General features: G+C 34.5%; 1 protein-coding gene across 1 annotated transcript; it reads right to left on the bottom strand.

The window, feature by feature from the left end:
- Window positions 1-5,491: 5,491 nt before the first annotated feature.
- On the bottom strand, window positions 5,492-20,014 carry LOC115959259 (purine permease 3-like). The gene is made up of 2 exons (XM_031077598.1): window positions 19,285-20,014; window positions 5,492-6,130 (listed from the first exon to the last, which is right to left on the bottom strand). Exons 1-2 carry the CDS (start codon window positions 19,993-19,995, stop codon window positions 5,786-5,788), a joined length of 1,056 nt encoding a protein of 351 aa, XP_030933458.1. The 5' UTR covers window positions 19,996-20,014; the 3' UTR covers window positions 5,492-5,785.
- Window positions 20,015-20,352: the final 338 nt, after the last annotated feature.

Below are 20,352 nucleotides of genomic sequence, written 5' to 3'. Positions count from 1 at the left end.
TACAATTACATAGGTCTTATTCTTACACGGATTAAATAAAAATTATATGTAAATGAAAAAATAAATATTCTACTGTTATCATAGAAACTATTTCAATGATTAATAAGTCACTCAAAATTTTAGAAATAGAGTTTTAACCGTATAATAAAATATGGGAAAAGTTAATGGGTGTTTTAAGAATATGGTCTAGAGAATATTTTTAGATACTTATGATAATAAGTTACAAGGCTCTTGGCAGATTGTAGAGTTTAATCTAAAATAAATTATCTTAATAATTAATAAGAATGTAGACACTTGTCATAAAGAGAAGATAGTCATTCACTCATTTGATACAATCATGCTTTTTAGAACCCAACTTTTGTAATAGTAAGTATAGGATGGGTTGGTATATTTCAATATTAAAATAATTTAAATTTAAATTAATTAATGGGTATTGCCTAAGTTTTAGCTAAGAGTAGTTATCTAAAATGGGAAGAAGTGAAGGTTAGAGTCCTTATTAGTTCAAGTGCACTTTGAGTTTACCGATGGAAAGATACCTTGAAGTCCTTGTTAATGAGCATCCCTACGATGTAGAAATGAGTTGCAAAAAACACATCACCATCTGAATCTCCATCCCAATATTAGTGGGACGCCGCAATTGCCTATACTTAATAGGATGCAACTTACTATGAAAAGTACTTTCTTCAAGCTTGGGTTATTTTAAAGCTTGAACTCTAACAGGTCCTTGTAACACACACACACACTTTCTCTTCTTTGCGTGGATCTTTGTGGGTCTTCGTATGTGTGATAGCTGATAAGTGATAACTGGTAATTAATACACCTCTAAGAAGACCCGTCTTTAATTTTAGGGTAATGTCTCGTCCCTCATAAAGCAAACGTTGTGAGTCTTGCAACTAATATTTATTCCCTTACCTTTCATAAATATATATTGATATTTAATAATTGAATTATAGTTAGACTTGTTGGTGCAAACACAATAATAATAGAAATAACATAAAAAGAAATTGAATAATACTTTTAAATATTATTAATTTGAAGAGAAAGAAAATATACAACATTATTTGGACTGAGGCGTGACACTCGCTTTCTTTAAGGAGATTCAAGCCATTGGTTGATAAACTTTGTAAGTGGTATAGACCTTCTCTGACTTGTCCCTCCTAGGGATACAATAGCCCAACAGGTGTAATTCTGACACCCCACTAATACGAGCTACAAATTTTATTAAGAGTTTTTTATTCAACCTCTCCACATTATAGGATAGATGCACTTACATCATAGGGAGGAACAATTAAAAAATTATTTACAAAATAAATAATTAAAATAATAAATAGTGCATTTCTTACGACTATCATATGATTCGTTTTTCTCCTTGAACCCAATTTTAAGGATCTCTGGTCCTTGGGTTAGGTATCCTCATACATGGCTCATTAATTTATGGATTTTAGTTCCATTCCTCTCCCTCTCAATGTATTTCAGATCCTATCTTTTGCTAAGGCCTTGGTGAATGGATCTGCAAGATTATTATTAGATTTAATATAATCCACAGTTATGATGCCACTACTTAAATAAGATCGTACGATACTGTGCTTTCTTCTTATAGGTTTGGATTTACCATTATAATAACAGTTTTTAACTCTACCATTGCGGCAGTATTATCACAATGAATTAATATAGGTGGAATTGGCTTTTCCCAAAGTGGAATTTCATATAACAAACCTCTAAGCCAATTTGCCTCTTCACTGGCTGAAGCTAATGCTATTAATTTAGCTTTCATTGTTGAATTAGCAATTATTGTTTACTTTTTAGATTTCCAACAAATAGCACCATTATCTAAGGTAAAAATATAACCAGTGGTAGAAAGAGAATCACTTGACAAAATATTCCAATCGGCATCTTTAAAAGCTTCAATCATAGTAGGATACTTATAAAATAAGCCATAGCTTTTGGTACCAATTAAATATCTCATGACTCGCTCAATAGCTAGCCAATGATCTTTACTAGGCTTGCTAGTAAATTTGCATATACAATGTCAAGTCTAGTACAATCAATAGCATAACACAAACTACCAATGATGCTAGCATAATCCTTTTGATTAAAAATCTCATTATCATTATTCATAGGAAATAAATGAACACTAGAAAAAAAAAAGTAGCTACACTTTTGTGATCATGAAAATTATATTTTCTCAACATAATGTGATTGATCAAGAAATATTACATCACATGTTTTTGTAATTTTCATGCCCAAAATAAAATTAGCCTCACCAAGATCTTTCATATCAAAATGACTTTTAAGCTTATTTTTCGTCTCATTTATAACATGCATATTTGAGCCAAAAATCAATATATCATTCACATAGAGGCTAATAATAACATGTAAATTATTCCATGATTTAGAATAAATACATTTATCATGTTCATTTGATTTATAACCATTCTTAATCATGCAAGAATCAAACTTTTCATGCCACTGCTTAAGTGCTTGTTTTAGGCCATATAGGGATTTAGTTAGCTTATATACCTTACTTTCTTGTCCAGGCTCTACAAAGCCTTCAGGTTGATCTGTACAGATCTCTTCCTCTAGGTCCCCAGTTTTTACATTCATTTGATGAATTTTCAAATCAAAAATTGCAACAATAGCAATTAACAATCTAATAGATGTAATTCTTGTTACCGGAGAAAATGTATCAAAGAAATCAAGATTAGCTTTTTGTTTAAAGCCTTTTGCAACAAGTCTATCTTTAAACTTACCTATTGATCCATCCGGTTTCAACTTTTTTCTAAGGACCCATTTACAACCTATGGTCTTACAACCAGGTGGAAGATCTACTAATTTCCAAGTTCAATTAGAAATTAGAGATTCCATCTCATCATTTACAGCCTCTTTCCAAAATATAGCATCAGGTGATGTTAAAACCTCTTTTAAATTTTGGAGATTTTCCTCAATGTTAAAAGCATAATAATCAGGACCAAAATCCTTTTCAACTTTATCTCTTTTACTCCTTCTAGGTTCCATTTCAAAATTTTCTTGATTTTGTAAGTGTGAAGTAGAAGAACTAGGTTGTGACAAAATATTTTCTTCACCCCCACTATTTTTCAATTTAAAAGGAAATTTTTCTTCATGAAAAATCGCATCACCAGATTAAAAAAATTATTTTGTTTTCAAGATCAAAAAATTTATAGGCATCAGGTGGTCATCCACAGACCTTTATATACACACCAGGACACCCCTATTTCGAAGTACTTGAAAAATACAATTCTAAATCTCTTATGCTTTAAGAGTTCTTAGAGATCTTGTGACGTGTTGACTTAATCATTGAAGGGTTGTCGGCTAGTAGGCCGATCCCACACTGATGCTCTCTGAGAGTGTATTCATCTTTGCAAGTCTTTAGGAGCTCTCCATTTTGATTGTTGGCTCACTGACGATTTTTAATACATTATCACTAGGCAAGTAGAAAAGGGAGATGAAGACTTTGAAAAAAAATTAAGGTTATAAATAGATTCTCAAAAAAGAAAAGAAAAGAAAATCTTTATAAATCAAGACACACTTCTGACTAGGCTTAGTAGGGGGTAAGTCTCCTTAATGACTGATTTTCCACTATACTCTATTTAATACCTCTATTGAGTAAAATTTATGTAAATATGGGACAACCTAGTTCTAAAGTGACCACCAAGACCCTTCTAGCTTAATTGACTCTATACACAAAGTACACAGGGGTCTAGGAGGGACAAAAGGGTTTGAGCTAAACATATTATAACTATCTAAAAAAAAAAAGTTCTAAAGTGACTAAACAAACTTAGAACACTACCTTAGCACAAAGTAAAAAATATTGATAAATTTCTTACAATTGACAAGTGTAAAATTTTACCTTTTGAATTGGACTTTCTTATTCCAACTTTGGTTATTCTTTTCGCAAGACTTCTAGCCTAAAATTATTTGCAAAAAAATGGATTCATCACTAGAGCTTTTTGTTGGGGTCATGATCCTCGTGTGAGAAAACTTCATTTCCTAAATTGGGATACAATATGCAAGTCTAAGAGGGAGGGAGGGAGGGATGAGAGAGGGGGGGGGGGGGGGGGGGCGCGGGCGTTCGGACTTTAAAAACTCAGTATTTTCAACTAAGCCATGTTTGCAAAACAATATTGGAGAATCATCCATAACCCAAGCTCACTGCTAGCTAAAACCTTCAAAGCAAAATATATCCCTAGAACAACAATTCAAGACTGTGAACGCAAATCACATCATTCATGGATTTGGAGATGGCTATTTGTAAAAGGTTTTGATATTCCTTACAATCATTCCTCATGGTTCCATGGTTCACCACAGCCTCCCAATGGGGGCAACTTTTATTTAGGCACTGTTACTGATCTCATCAATAACAACACTAAAGACTGGAAGCCCGACTTAGTTAGGCAAGTTTATCCCTACTTAACTAGCAAAGAGGTGCTTAAATATCCCCTACCAAAGACTGATAATGGCACTGACAGATTGCTGTGGAGGCATTCATCCACTGGTGAATACCAGGTTTAGAACCAATCATTAATTCAAGACCTTTCCAATCATTCCATCCATGAGCAAAGAGAACAAATTATTCCTAATAATGTGTGTGGAATGTCGTTTGGAAAATCAAAGACCCTATTAAGATTATTACTTTTATTTGGAAACTTCTTCATAATAGTTTGCTAGTAAAGTTCGTTTTAAATAGGAGGGGAATTCCTACCAACAACACATGCCCCTTATGTTATGAAAAGGAGGAATCCATATCTTATCACTTCTATATTGTCCATTTGCAAGAGCAATTTGGCATGGATCAAACCTCTCAATCCATACCTCAGAGTTAAATCAAATAACAGCCAACCAATAGCTATCTGCTTTCATTTTGAGAAGAGATCTAGTGGACCCTGAGAAGAATATATATCTTCAATCTCCTTTCACTACCCTATGGACTTTGTGGAACCATAGAAACCAGGTGGTTCATGAAGGGATAACACCAAATCCTATGAATGTTGTATTCACCTCTCAATCTTTTATTTGCAAGTATCAGGAGGCTTTCGACAAAGAACAACCTTCTTCCCAAGAACATCGAAAGCTCAGTCACAATTTTAGTTCCAACAGGGAATGACAACTTATCGCCAAAGTAGCAGGTTCCAGGAAAAGGAAACCCAACAGAGGATGATATGATTATGAAGCAAAAAAATTTATTGGGCAATATTAACTTCAATTTGGGGGGGGGGGGGGGGGGGTGCTAGTAGTGCTGTACCAACTTACCCAGCAAATGTTAGAGACCTTGGTTTTTTTAAAAATGATCCTTACAAATTGCAAAAGAATAGAACAAGTTTGCAATATGAAAAGTCAACCACAGTGGTAGGAACAAAGTTCATGGGCTCACACTTGGAAAAAAATGAAGAACAGGAATTTTGTTTCATTAAAACTGAGTAAACGAACATATTACATTTACAAACAAACAGCTTTATTGAAAACAAAATCAACATGTAAAACAGTGCAAGCATTCATTGTGTATTCTTTAGTTAAAAACTGAGTATAACAATTTCCAAATACAGCACAAAGCTTTGAGATGCATTGTACATATTCTTTATCTTGATCCAAGCAAAGTAGGACATCCCGAGTATCACCTTCGAAATTTTCCACATGCAAGCCAAATTTAGAGATTTTTCTCCAGTTATATTATCGAATTCGAGTGAAGCGAAGCCATGCTTAAATACCTTCAAACTTCAAACATATCCTACTATATGTGAAAAATCAAGAAATACAACTAGTTTTGTTATCATGGATTGGGAATATCCTGAGGTACTTGTGTCTCTACCAGAATCTGCTTCTTTTTCCTGTCATCTTTTATCTCACCATAAAAGTATGAAACAAATCCCCATAGAGAAAGTGCAAGAGCAACTCCTTTTTCCGCTTGAAATTTTTCTCGGTAGAAAATAACTGCTAGGATCTCTGTCACTGGGAGTAGAACTGCAATTAAAATTCCAGATAGCAAAGACGAAGCACAAAAGATGATTCCCACTGTTCCCATGAAGAAACACTGACAAACAATTGCATTAAACACTATCACCATGTAGTACTTTGTTTCCCCGAGCTCAAATGCCCTTGCTTCTCTTGGAATTGCCTACAAAAAAATAGAATTTACTCTGCATGAAATATTCGTAGCGACAATATTATGGAATTAACTTGTTAAAATTTCACTTGGGTTGGATTTAAACTACATGTTGGTGATATATACCATCACCATTTCTTTACTTAACATACAAGCCACAACTCTAGACAGTGTTTTATTAGGAGAACTTATTGTGTTTCCAACATCCAAAATTTCAAGAATGTGATGTTTGAGAATGTAATTAAGTTCACGTTTAGCTTAATTAGGAATTTGATTCAGTTGAGCAACAGCCACTAGCTACTTCCGTACACAACTATAGATCCATTCTTCATACATGATGCAACTTCACAATCCTTCACATAGAATGGTTTTGCTATTGTGAACACTGTTCATAAGTGGCAAAAGTCACTAGAAGCTCGGCCTAATATGTGAGTTAATTGATTATCACCCATAACTCAAATCTCATAATACAAACTCAATTCCCATAACTCATTTCTCTAACTCTATTTTTTTTTCACTCACTCTAAAAATAACTTGTTTGGTTTTATATCTTGGTGCATATCTCCTCTCTATAATTCAAATTTTTGCATAAAGTGGTGGAGGCCATTGAAACCTATAATTCAAAAACATCCAAATTGTGTTTTTTAGTTTCCATGACTTAAACTCAAATTTTTGAGTTTTGAGTATGAAAACTCAATTCAAAAATCAGTCCAAACAAGTTGAGTTTTGGTGGACCTCACATTCTTTTAGTTTGGGGCAAAAAACTGAGTTATATAATTTAGTTTTCATCCATCCAAATACCCTTATTCTTCTAAGAATATCTTTAGGCTTGTAAACCTCTTTTTTTGGGAATGCTTACATAGACACTAATGGAAAAAAGTTTTTAGTGGTAGGCATATATATATATATATATATATTGGTGCTTTTTAATTAAATATCAATATAAAAAGCCCACTAAAGTAAAGCCCATTTTTAGAATCTTATAGTATTGATGACATAGTGATTTTTTTATAAGTAGTAATGTAGTAGTTCCATAAATTGACCCATGATAATCAAAGCATATTGGACCGACCTTATCCACATATTTAAGTAGGGTAAAAGATTAATACATTAGACTGTTCATGTAAGACTTCTGCATAAAGAGGTCGCAGTTCCAATCATTAAAGGAAAAACATTGTATAATATTAGACTACTTATGTAAGACTTTCTACATAAAGAGGTGGCACTGCCACTCATTAAAAACGACAAACTAGGGGTAATTTTAAAAATTGCAGCACCAACCAAACCAACCATGCTTATACCAGGCTGATCACTTCAGGCAATGTTCAGTGACTATTTTTACAAATGCAATGGTGTTGATGCAGACATTGATAAGGGGTTTGAAAAATGGATAAAAAATCACATTTGATTGCCTACCAAACCCCCCCCCCCCCCCCCCCCCACAAAAAAAACACCCTTCTCTCTCTCTCTTTCTTTTTATATAGGATTGTAGTGGCAGAGCCAGGATTTCAGTTTGGGGGCAAGATTGAAAAAATACTAAAAACAAAAGTAATCTAAAAATATTAATCGATAATAATAACATAATAAATAGACAATTGTAATTACAAGTATATATTTGATATTATTAAAACAAAGAAACAAAAACAATCAATCATAGTTACTAACAATCAAAGTGTGAAATTAATTTAAATACATAAAATTTAGACATAATTTGATCACTTAAAATAAATTAAAAAAATAAATCAATCTACGGAAGTTAACTATGGAACCTACTAATTGAAATGTCATACAAACACAACTTTTTCATAATAAATTTTACAATTGTTAAAATAGTGGACTATGAGTTGTGAAGGAAATTGAAAGGTGGAACTTGTTTTGGTAGCTTAATTCGAGGACAGCTGGAACCTCCAAAGAACAGAGAGAGAGAGAGAGAGAGAGAGAGAGAGAGAGAGAGAGAGAGAGAGAGATAGGGAAATGAATAATTCTATTGATCAATAGCTAACAACCATTTACAATGGTCTTGCCTTATACAATTCCGCTTTGCAACTCACTGCAATGCCACTGCCTCCACAACCAACTAACTAACTAACTCCATAACCAACTAACTCTAACTAACTATCTCCACTATTAACTAACTAACCCACCAGCAACTAACTCACATAGCCACACAATTAGCTAACACAACACAACTATAACATAGTGAATAGTACATCAATGCATAGTAATAGTATTGCATTAACAATGGTCCTAACAATTACCCTCCCCCCCCCCCCCCCCCCCCCCCCCCCCTCCCCTCTTTAAAGCACCTTTCCCACAAGGTGAGGAAACTAAGATTATAGATCATACAAGATCTCCTAAGTAGCATCATCCTTGCTTTCACCCTACCATTGAACTAAGACTTGAGTTATAGTCTTGCTCCTTAATTGATGAGATCTTGTAGCTAAAATTTGAACTAGTTTTGGGGTAATGATCAAATCAGCATTAACAGTAGGTAATGTAGGCTTAGGCACCACCCGATTTCCCAGTTTGGCTTTGAGATTGGAAACATGAAACACAAGATGGATAAGGGAACTAGTAGGCAAATCCAACTTGTAGGAAATATCCCCAACCTTCTGCACAATCTAAAATGGTCCATAGAAACGAGGGGCAAGTTTACCAAGCTTCTTGTGATGCACAGAAAATTGCTTGTATGGTTGTAGCCTCGGGTATACCCAATGCCCCACCTCAAAGGATATCTCTACCATTTTTTTGTCAGCATACCACTTCATCCTCTCCAAAGCAGCACGCAAGTTCTGTTTGAGTAAAGCCAACAACTACTGCCTATCCTTAAGCAACAAATCCACAGCCCCAACTCTAGTTGTACCAGCCACATAATCCATAACCCGAGGATGAGGATAGTCATAAAGAGCTTCAAAGGGAGAAAACTAAGATTGCAGATCATACAAGACCTCCCAAGTAAGATTGGTGAGGAAACTAAGATTGCAGATCATACAAGACCTCCCAAGTAGCATCAGCCTTGCTTTCACCTTGCCATTGAACCAAAACTTGAGTTATAGTCTTACTCCTCAACTGATGAGATCTTGTAGCTAAAATCTACACTAGTTATGGGGTAATAATCAAATTAGCATTGATAGTAGGTAATGTAGGCTTAGGCACCCAATTTCCCAATTTGGCTTTGAGATTTGAAACATGAAACACAGATAAGGGAACTAGTAGGCAAATCCAACTTGTAGGAAATATCCCCAACCTTCTGCACAATCTGAAATAGTCCATAAAAACGAGGGGCAAGTTTACCAAGCTTCTTGTGATGCATAAAAAATTGCTTGTATGGCTGCAATCTCAGGTATACCCAATGCCCCACCTCAAAGGATATCTCTGCCATTTTTTTGTCAGCATACCACTTCATCCTCTCCTGAGCAGCACACAAGTTCTATTTGAGTAAAGCCAACAGCTACTGCCTATCCTTAAGCAACAAATCCACACCCCCAGCTCTAGTTGTACCATAATCCATAACTTGAGGAGGAGGATAGTCATAAAGAGCTTCAAAGGAAGAGAGCTTAGCTGAAGTGTGGAAATTGGTATTGAATCAGAATTCTGCTAAAGGTAACCATTCAACCCATGTATTAGGCTTATCAGCTGCAAAAGCTCTTAAGTAGTGCTCCAAACTTTTGTTAACTACTTCAGTCTATCCATCAGATTGGGGGTGATAGGAGGAAGACATAGCTAAAGTGACCCTTTGCAACCTCATCAATTCCTTCCAAAAATTGGACGTAAATACAAGATTCCTATTACTAACAATGGTGGAAGGCATATCATGCAATTTGAAGACAAACTGTAGATAGAGATTGGCAACCTTGGCAGCAGTGTAAGGATGGGAAAGGGGCATAAAATGGACATACTTAGTGAGTCTGTCCACCACCACAAACACAACAGACTTCAAATGAGACTTAGGCAACCCTTCAGCAAAATCCATGCTCACATCCAGCCAAGGTCTTTCTGGAATGGATAGGGACTGCAACAACCCAGTAGGAAAATAAGTTTCATGCTTCAGCTTTTGACACACATCACATTCCCTTACATATTACTTCAGATCCTGCCATAGGCCAAGCTAGTAGAAATCCTTCTAGAGCCTATGCAAAGACTTTACATATCCTAAATGACCTCTTAATGGACTATCATGCACTTGCTGCAACACCACAGACTTCAAATCCCTATTAGAATCACCCAAATACAATCTGCCATTGTAAGAAAGTAAGCCATTGTAGAAAGTAAAACCTTAAGGTACATCAGACCCTGACTGAATAGCATGAATAATAGCTTGGATTTTTGAGTCAGTAGCATAACTAAATTTGAGATTGGACAACCAAGTAGGGGTAGGAAAGGATATGATCTATAATGTGCCTTTAGAAGCAGATGAAACAACTGATTCACCTTGAGGTACCAATTTCCTCACCATGTCTCCTTGAAAGGGCATCAGCCACAACATTATCTCCGCCTTGCTTATATTCCATTATAAAAACATACCCTAGGAGCTTAGTAATCCACCTTTGTTGGGCTGGAGTTCCTACCCTCCACTTCAACAAATATTTCAAACTTTGGTGATCAGTTTTAATGAAAAATGACCTTCCTAACAAATAGGGCCTCCATTTATTCACTGCTACCACCAAGGCCAACAATTCTTTTTCATAAGTGGAAAGTGAGAGCTTATTACCCTTCAATGCCTGGCTGTGGAAAGCAATAGGCTATGATCTTGCATCAAAACAGCTCCCAACCCTAGACCAGAAGCACCACACTCCACAGTGAAAGGCTTGGTGAAATCAGGTAGAGCTAACACAAGAGGGCATGAAATAGCATCCTTAAGCTGTTGAAAAGCTTGAGTAGCTTTAGGGGTCCAAACAAAAGGAATCTTTCTTCAATAATGCAATCAAGGGTGTTGCAATTTGCCTATATCCCTTCACAAACTTCCTATAGTATCCAATAAGGCCAAGAAAGCCCCTTAAAGCCTTGACATCTTTAGGAATAGGCCACAACTGCATAGCAGCAGTCTTCCTAGGGTCAGTCTTCACTCCCCCACCAGAAATAAGATGGCCTAGATACTCCACCTCTTCACAAGCAAACATGCACTTAGACTTCTTGGCATACAACTGATGCTTAGCCAAAGTTTCCAAAACCAATCTGAGGTGACTAGGGTGATCAGATAGAGAACTACTATACACCAATATATCATCGAAGAAGACAAGAACAAATTTCCTTAAGAATAGCTTAAAAATAGCATTCATCAAGGATTGGAAGGTGGAAGGAGCATTGGCATAACCAAAATCTCATAGTGGCCTTCATGGGTCCTAAAAGTAGTTTTGGGAATATCTTTCTCTTTCATTCTAATTTGGTGGTAACTAGACCTCAAATCCAATTTAGAAAATACATAGGCACCACATAATTCATCCAACAACTCATCAATGACAGAAATAGGGTATTTGTCCTTAATTGTCTCTTGGTTTAAGCCCTATAATCAATACACATCCTCTAAGAACCATCATCTTTCCTAACCAAGAGAACATGTGAGGCAAATGGACTACAACTATTCCTAATGGAGCCAACAAACAACAACTCCTTAACTATCTTCTCAATCTCATTTTTTTGATAGTAAAGGTACTTGTAAGGTCTTTGACAAATGGCTTGAGCTCCTTCCTTGGTGTTGATTTGATGTTCATGCCCCCTAATAGGAGGTAACCCCATAGGAGTGGCAAAGACAGCATCAAACTCCAACAACAGCTCAGCCATCTGCACAGGAATTTTGGGAGCACAATCTGTAGAATGAGAATCAGTAGGGACTGAAATATGCAGAACCAACCCTCTCTTCACAGATTCCTTCAAGAACTCTGTACCTTCTTGAATATTAGTACCTGCACCCCTCAACCCTTGTAGCAATAAAACTTTTGTTCATAGGAAAAACACATGGTTAGTAACTTGAAATCTCATTGAATGATTCCAAGGGTACTCAACCAATGAGTCCCTAACACCAAGTCACAACCTCCCATAGGCAACACATGTAATTAAACCAAGAATTGATGCCCTTGCAAAAAGATAGGAACTTCCTTACATAGTCCTTGAGTTCTAATCACATCACCATTAGCCACTTTCACTTCCAAAATCTGAGAAGTATCCATAGGAATATGCAACTGAGGAAGTAAGGAAGTGTCAATAAAATTGTGTGTGCTACTTGAATCTATAAGAATTACAAGGGACTTATGCTTGATCCTTCCCATTACCCTCATAGTACCAAAAGTAGGGGTATCATTCAAGGCATAAAGTGTAATTTGAGCATTCGCAGTATTATTTTCTTGATTGTGTAAGGTGGGATCAGAAACAGAAACCCCACTACCCTCATCCAATCCAGTAATATGTACCCCTAAATTAACTTCAGGCACAAATTCCACATAATCAAGAAGGAACAACATAGCATTTTTACATTTATGACTAGGACCTCACTTTTCATCACGATTATAACACAATCCTTTCTTCTTCCTTTCCTCCATTTGAGCAGGTGATATTTTTTTGATTGGTAATCTATTATTCCTATTATCTACCAAAGGAGGAACTTTGGGTGGACCTAAGATTGAGGCCTTACCTTGCTCCAATTGGACCTTAGAATTCCTCTTACAGCTCCAGTTGTACTCTTCCTGAATCTTGGATAAACCAAAAGCCTCATTTAGTGACTGAGGATTAAGCATACGAACAGGAAGCCTTATCTTATCCTTCAACCCACTGAGAAAGCAACTCAACTTGTGTGATGAGGATAACCCCTTAATCCTATTAGATAAGACTTCAAATTAAGCCTTATACACTACCATAGAAGTTGTCTGCCTCAGCCTTGTCAACGTTTCCATGGGATCATCATATGTAGTCGAGCCAAATCTCACATGCAGAGCCTGAACCAGTGACTCCCATTCACAAAACACCCCTATTTCTTCACTTTCTTGGAACCAATCAGGGCTTCACCTTCCATATGAAAGGAAGCTAGCATCAACTTCTCTCCAATTGGAGTATTGTAATACCTGAAATACTGATTTGCCTTATACACCCAACTTGTAGGTTCTTCACCAGAAAATCTTGGGGAATCCAACTTCATGGGGCGAGAAAGAGGCAACAATGCAGAACTAGGGTTATGATTTTCCCTAATTCTCAAAGATTGGGAAGAGCCACCTTGATCTAAGGAACTCAATTTTTGCAAAATTGATGTTAATTGTTGGCTCATCTCATTCAAAGTTCTCGTGTGAATTTCTTGTACGGTTCGCATCTCTTGTAACTCCTTAGTATGATGATTAGATGTGCTTCGAAGTGAAGTAATGGCTTCATTGGTTGCAACAGAGGCATGAATCTCTGCCATGAATGCTAAGGAAAGCCAAACTTTGATACCAAATGAAAGGTGGAACTTGTTTTGGTAGCTGAATTCGAGGACAGTTGGGACCTCCAAAGAACACACACAAAGAGAGAGAGAGAGAGAGAGAGAGAGAGAGAGAGAGAGAGAGAGAGAGAGAGGGAAATGAATAATTCTGTTGATCAATAGCTAACAATCATTTACAATGGTCTTGCCTTTATACAATTCCCCTCTGCAACTCATTACAATGCCACTGCCTCCACAACCAACTAACTAACTAACTAACTCCATAACCAACTAACTAACTACCTCCACTATTAACTAACTAACCCACCAGCAACTAACTCACATAGCCACACAATTAGCTAACAGAACACAGCTATAGCATAGTGAATAGTACATCAATGCATAGTAATAACATTGCATTAACAATGGTCCTAACAGAAATAAAGTGGTGGGTTCATCGATGTAAGTTGTTCACCCTTCACAGTTAACTATTTTCACAATTGTGAAATTTACTGTAAAAAAAATTATGTTTATGGCATTATAATTATAATAAGAAAAGAAAAGAAAAATTCGAATAGGGAAGAAAAGTACTGTAAATAGTACAGTGGATGAGACAAGATCAAAACTACTTAAAATAAATACTATTTAAGAATATTAAAATAGGTGAAAGTGATTGTGTGAGGGAATTAGGAAGCTTTTTTTCCATTCTTTCTTTTTGGTGTTAGGGCTATTTCATAATAGTGAGAGTGTTTTTTATAATTTTTCCACTGACAGAGGGCAAACTACTTAAATACACATCACATAGCAGGTATCAAGGCATTTTTTAGAAGAGTCGGGGAGGGCAATTGCCCCCTCTTGCCCCCCTTGGCTTTGCCCTTAGGGTTGGGTTTAAGTTATACATATAACTTTAAGTAATGTTACACTAACCAATAATTTGTTATAGAATTCATATTTTGAAAATCATACCATTAATTACATGTTCTATATGTTCTTAATATTCATGCAAATTTTCATGTCAATTGAATGCTATTTACCATTCGATCCATAAACTCATCTTTTATGCATTATTTTTAACTACAAAAACTTAAATTTAAACAATTGATCGATGACATGTCTATTAATCTTTGATCACCTTTAAATTTTGCAAGCATGAAGAATATATGAAGATAATGTAATCTAATGGTGAATTTGTCAAAATTTGCATCCAATTAAAAAATATTGAGTGGTGGAACATTACTTAAAGTTACACATAATATAACTTAAATCCAACCCATATGTGTGTGTATTTGTGTGTGTGTGTCAAAAAAAGAAGAAGATGACCTACTTATTAAATTCATGTAGCTTGCTTAATAAACAGTTGTGTTGGGTTGACACAAACACGATTTATTTCAATTTTTTTAATAAATTGTTATATTTTTTTTGCACATATACAACTCATTTCAATTCACTTAAATAATAAGACATAAAATAATAATAATAATAATAATAATAATAATAATAATAAAAATTATATTTTATAAGCTCATAAATTACAATTATTACAGATAAATTCTACGTAAATTCTATTTTGTAATAACATTAATAGAAGTACTAGCAACATTCAATCTAAAAGGTTTTATTTAACCTAACGAAATTCCACTCAAATTTACCAATACACAATTTAAAGAAAGATAAAATGAAACATGCGTTTATTTAATTTTCTTTGTTTTCGATAAAAAGGTTAGAATTTTAATATTGTCAATGATAAAGTTTTCAATATTAACCAATAAATTCTTTTAATTACTTAATTCCATATATAAAAATATATAATTAAAATTTAAAATTTTATTGAATAAAAATGACATTTATTTACATGAATTAGGGGAAATTACACTTTACTCCCCTAAACTATACTCCTTTTTACACTTACCCCCCTAAACTATTATCCAGGTATGAATATTCAAACAGTGTGTAAAACAGCTTGAACATTTAGACTTCCAAATTATAAATTATCAATTCAAGCTTATTATCAAACAATATATATGCGGAATATGAACATAAGCTTAAAGCAGAATTGATAAAACAATCCAAACCAAATAAAATCATAATCACAGCAGAAATTAAATGGCACAGATTAAGGGAAGAGAGAAGTAAATACAAAGACAACATAGTGATGTGTTATCGAAGAGGAAACCGAAGTCCTCGGCATAAAACCTCTTTGTTGCCCTTTAAGCGGTCAATAATCTACTAGATAATGAAGTTGGGATATATGAATAGCAGAAGATCCTCCAAGCCTTAACTACCCAGTGTACCTAAGCCCTCCAAGCTTCTTGCTCCAACAAGGTTACGCCGAACCTTTGTCTTCTCTAGCTTATCGGATTCCGCTATAGTCCATGGCATCAACCAATATTAATTGGTCCCTTCCTAATTGCTTCCCAAGCACCAAACAGCCTCCTCATAGATATAGGTATGATGAGAAAATGTTTTGGGTAATGTACCTCTCAAGGATGTAACAATGGAGAGAGTGATAGTAAAGGAATTTGGAGAATAAAAGGATAAAAATTATGGATGAGTCAATCTTGTTTTTCTCTAGGGTTTCTCTCTCAAAATTCTCTCTGAAAGTTCTCTACATTTCGTGGGTATAAGGGTCTATATATAGTAGGGTGTGTATGGAATGCGAAGAGTCAGTTTTGTAACAAATAGGGTGTTCTAGCGACTTGGCCTCACAACTTGACTGAGTCGCGAGTCAAAGTCGTGAGCTAATTCTCTGGCTAGACTGGAAGATTTGTCCTGTAGTGCAATAGTTGGCGTGACTCTTCAACTCCCCTGCATGCTTTACACGTGTGCCTGCTTTGACGACTTGCCAGCTGCAAGCCAGTCACGAGGCCCTGCTGAGTTGCACACTTTTGTGCTTTTCTTCACACTATCTCATACACTACCCTTACATGATTCCCACCTAAATACAGGGTCTCTAAATGTTGAATTACAAGCAAATTGGCACAGAATAAAGCCAACAAAATGGTTGATTAAATTCAACCTTACAAGGTAACACTTTACACCTCATCCTTTGAGTAATGTTTTAGCGAAGTAGTACGTGTGCATTATCATAATTTAGGGGAATAAAGTGTAAATTTTTATAGTTTGTAAGGGTAAGTGTAAAATGTGTCATATTTTAAAGGGCTAAAGTATAATTTCCGTCCATAAATTAAATAGGTTCCTGTCAAAACCAGTTAATCCAATAATATTTTGAGTTATTTTAGGTTGTAGGATAATACAAAAAAAAAAAAGAAAAAGAAAAGAAAAGAGCTAGCCAATTTTTTAACCAATTTGCATCGAGTCAACCCACACTGATATAAATTTATTTAGACTAAACATTAAATAGCAAAAAAAAAGAAAAAAAGTCATGTTTATATTGGTGGATTATGTTAAATATTGTCACCCCTTACGATGAAATTTGAATATGAAATGATTTTTCCCTCTTTTTCAATGGCATCGATCTACCAATCACATCACCATTAAGAACAATGCTAGTACTACAACAAAACTTACAATTTTGCCATAGTTTACTCACATGACAAGTTGTGAATGATGGAGTTATAAATTTACCACTTTTACTCAACTATTGACAACTTGTTACGTAAACAAGTTGTGATAGAAATTATGCGTTTTGTTATGACACTACATTATTCCAAAATTTGACTCTCCAACCTTTGGGGCGGGGAAGTGATTTCCCATTTTGGGGAACTCATTGTGTTGATGTGATATAAAGGGGTTTTTAAACTGGAATGTGATTTACCTCTAGTACTTTTTAAATTGGAATCTCCTCTTATTTTAATAAGAGATCGTCACGTCACCCACTAAGTAAATAAAAGTTGGAGATTAAAAACTCACTATCACTTGTCATTGTATATTTAAAACAAAATGACATGTCCAGTTAAAAAAGTACTAAAGGTAAGCCAAACCCGATATTAAAGATCCTTAACCCATCGAACACCTCTCAAAATTTATAAAGCACAAAATTCCAACAATGTTTTAATATTGGAAAAAGTAAAAAAGTAGTAGGGCAGTAAACGAACTGAGCTTTGTTGAGTAGTACATGTTTAAGCCTTGCTCATTAGGAAAAGTCAAAAGTTTAAGCTTGAATTGAGCTTGTGACAAGCCTAAAAATGATGTTTGAACTTGAACTTGTAGGGAAGCCAAAAAACTTGAACTTGGCTTGGCTTGACTTGATTAATTAGTCAAGCCAAGCTCAAACTCGAGCTCAAGTCAAGCTTTCAAACTCAAGCTTAAGTCAAGCTTTTGAGCTTGAGATCTAAAAAAATCACATTATCAAATGCTTAAATCTCTGAAATTAAGAAAAAGAAAATAAATTACTTATTTTATCATGCGTCTAGTCCTACTTATGATTTGCCATTATTTAAATTAAAATTTTAAATAATTAAATTCAATCATTCATCATTCATTGTCTATAGTTTCAACAATTATTCAAAATACAATTTTTACATTCACGTTAGATAGTGAAGAACTAGAAAAATACTTGTTTGTAACTACTATGGATGAAAAAAAATACTAACATGTTTCATAACTTTACTTTAGATGATTAAGAAATATCATATGTGGCCCACTTAATTAATTAATTATTTTTTAAATATAATTATAGTCTAAAGTGGTTCTTGGTCAATTTAGAGGGAAGAAAAAAAATTAAGGTAATGAGTAATGGTTCCATATTGGCCATGTCATTATTAAAATATATGTAATAAGTATATTTAGCTAACACATATAAACTTATAAATGAGTCTATACTTGAATTGTTTTGTATCAAGCCTAATAGCTCATGAGCTTGTTTATTAAATGAGACTAAAACTAAGCTCAAGCTTGACTTATTTATAAACAAAAAAATATGAACGAATTTTTTATCGAGCCGAGCATGAGTTGTTCATGAATGATTTGGTTCATTTACAGCCCTGAAAGGTAGTAACGGGAGTTTGCGTTATGATAGAAAATGAATAACAATTTTTTTAATCACAGTATAGTAAATTGAAATATTAATGTCATTTTTAAAAGTTAACTTTTCAAAGCCATGAGAAGTGTATGTGACAATTTTTGCTTTATAACAAAAATTATAAGACAATTTCAGTTATTAACTTATTATTATTATTTCTTGGATATATATATATATATATTTTTTTTTTCAGTAAACCATTTAAAATTTTTTAATATAAAAATTAAAATATAATTAATTATTTTGACAGTTTTTTCAATTTTTCATAATTTTTTTTTTTTTAAAATGATTGATATGTTAGGGGCATGCATATATATACTTTTTACCGTAGGATGAATACTAATTTTATTTATTTATTTAAGTTTTTTTTGCTGACGTGTGATGAATATATATATATATATATATATTTTTTTTTTTAGACGAAGAACGTGGGATGAATACTTTTTTTTTTTATGCCCAAGAAAGTTCTGACATAATGCAAAGTTAAAACTATAGAAAATTAACTTGTCCTATACTTTAATAAGAAAAGAAGAAAGAGAACAAAACTCGTTGTCCTATTCTCAAAAAAATATTGGTCGATGAAAATAATTAGGCCGGCGAAGAAAAAGAGAGGCTAAAGACGGACTGACAGAGACATATTAATATATACTCAGAAGAGTCCGAATTAGTAAGACTTTTTATACCATATTCTTACCTAATTTAATTTTATATTAAAATATTATTATAAATTATTAATTATTCAAAATTTTAAACTACTAAAAAATTTAAATTCAATCCTTTAATCATAATTCTGTCACATACCTGGAAGTCTTTGTTAATTAGCATCCCTATGGTGCAAAGAATAGTTGCAAACAAACTGATCACCATCTGAATCTCCATCACCAATGAATAAGTGATGGCCTGCTTGGCCTTCCTGTAGGTCAATTCCACCAACGGCAGCACAAACCCATATAGTGCTGAAGCACCTAGTGTCATGAAGAACCCAGAAAAGTACTCCTTATTAGTTTCACCACTAGGACGATCATTGCTCGTATGTAAAGCCAAAACACCAGCTCCAATGGTGAGCAAAACCACTGCATTTATGGAATAGGAAGTGAACTTTTGCTTCACTAAAAGGAAAGCAAAGGCAGCAGTGAAAGCAAGCTGTGAGGCAATGATTAAAGAAGAAGTTGAGACGGGAAGGCGAGCCACGCCATAGGCGTAGAGATAGTCAACAAAGCCTGTGAGGATTCCTATAACTGCGGAGGCAATGAACAAAGGTGGTTTCATGAAGAAGAGCTTGGTGCTTGTGCCTTGTTTGGCTCGGCGGTTAAAGTATGTGATTATGAGAGGGAAGAGAATGATAGGCCAGCCACCAGTTTGAAGCCAACTTGAGAACCAAACTCTTTTTCCGCCATGGATGAAGTAAAGTCGCATTATTAGTGGGCCGCCACCGCCTATAGATAATAGGATACAGCTTAGTATGAGAAGAACTTTTTTCATGGCGGGGTTTCCTTGAGCTTCCAGTTCCATGATTGTAGAACTCTCTTTCTTGTTCTCTGCGTTTGTGTGTCTCTTATCTCTATGTAAATAATAAAGTACGGGTGAAAAAGGAGACAAAAGACAGGTTAAGATTGGTTACATTTTTTTTTTATTTTTTAAAGTTTCTAAAATTATTTATTAAACTAATATTCTTAGGGAATTTGTTAATTTTTTCCTTTTTATTTTCTGGTAAGATTTAGGTACATTATTTAGGTGATGTTTTTTAGGTTATCATTTTAGGATATTATCATGTGAATTTTTTCTCATAGGATGAAAATGTATTTTTTTTAGTTAAGTAGCTGCATGACTGAATCTTAAGATAGGAATCTAAGGAACAACATATTAGTT

The sequence above is a fragment of the Quercus lobata genome, chromosome 9 (assembly GCF_001633185.2).
Source record: "Quercus lobata isolate SW786 chromosome 9, ValleyOak3.0 Primary Assembly, whole genome shotgun sequence".
Taxonomy (NCBI): domain Eukaryota; kingdom Viridiplantae; phylum Streptophyta; class Magnoliopsida; order Fagales; family Fagaceae; genus Quercus; species Quercus lobata.
Note: the sequence above shows the minus strand (reverse complement) of the source record. Positions and strands in the feature narration are given on the sequence as shown.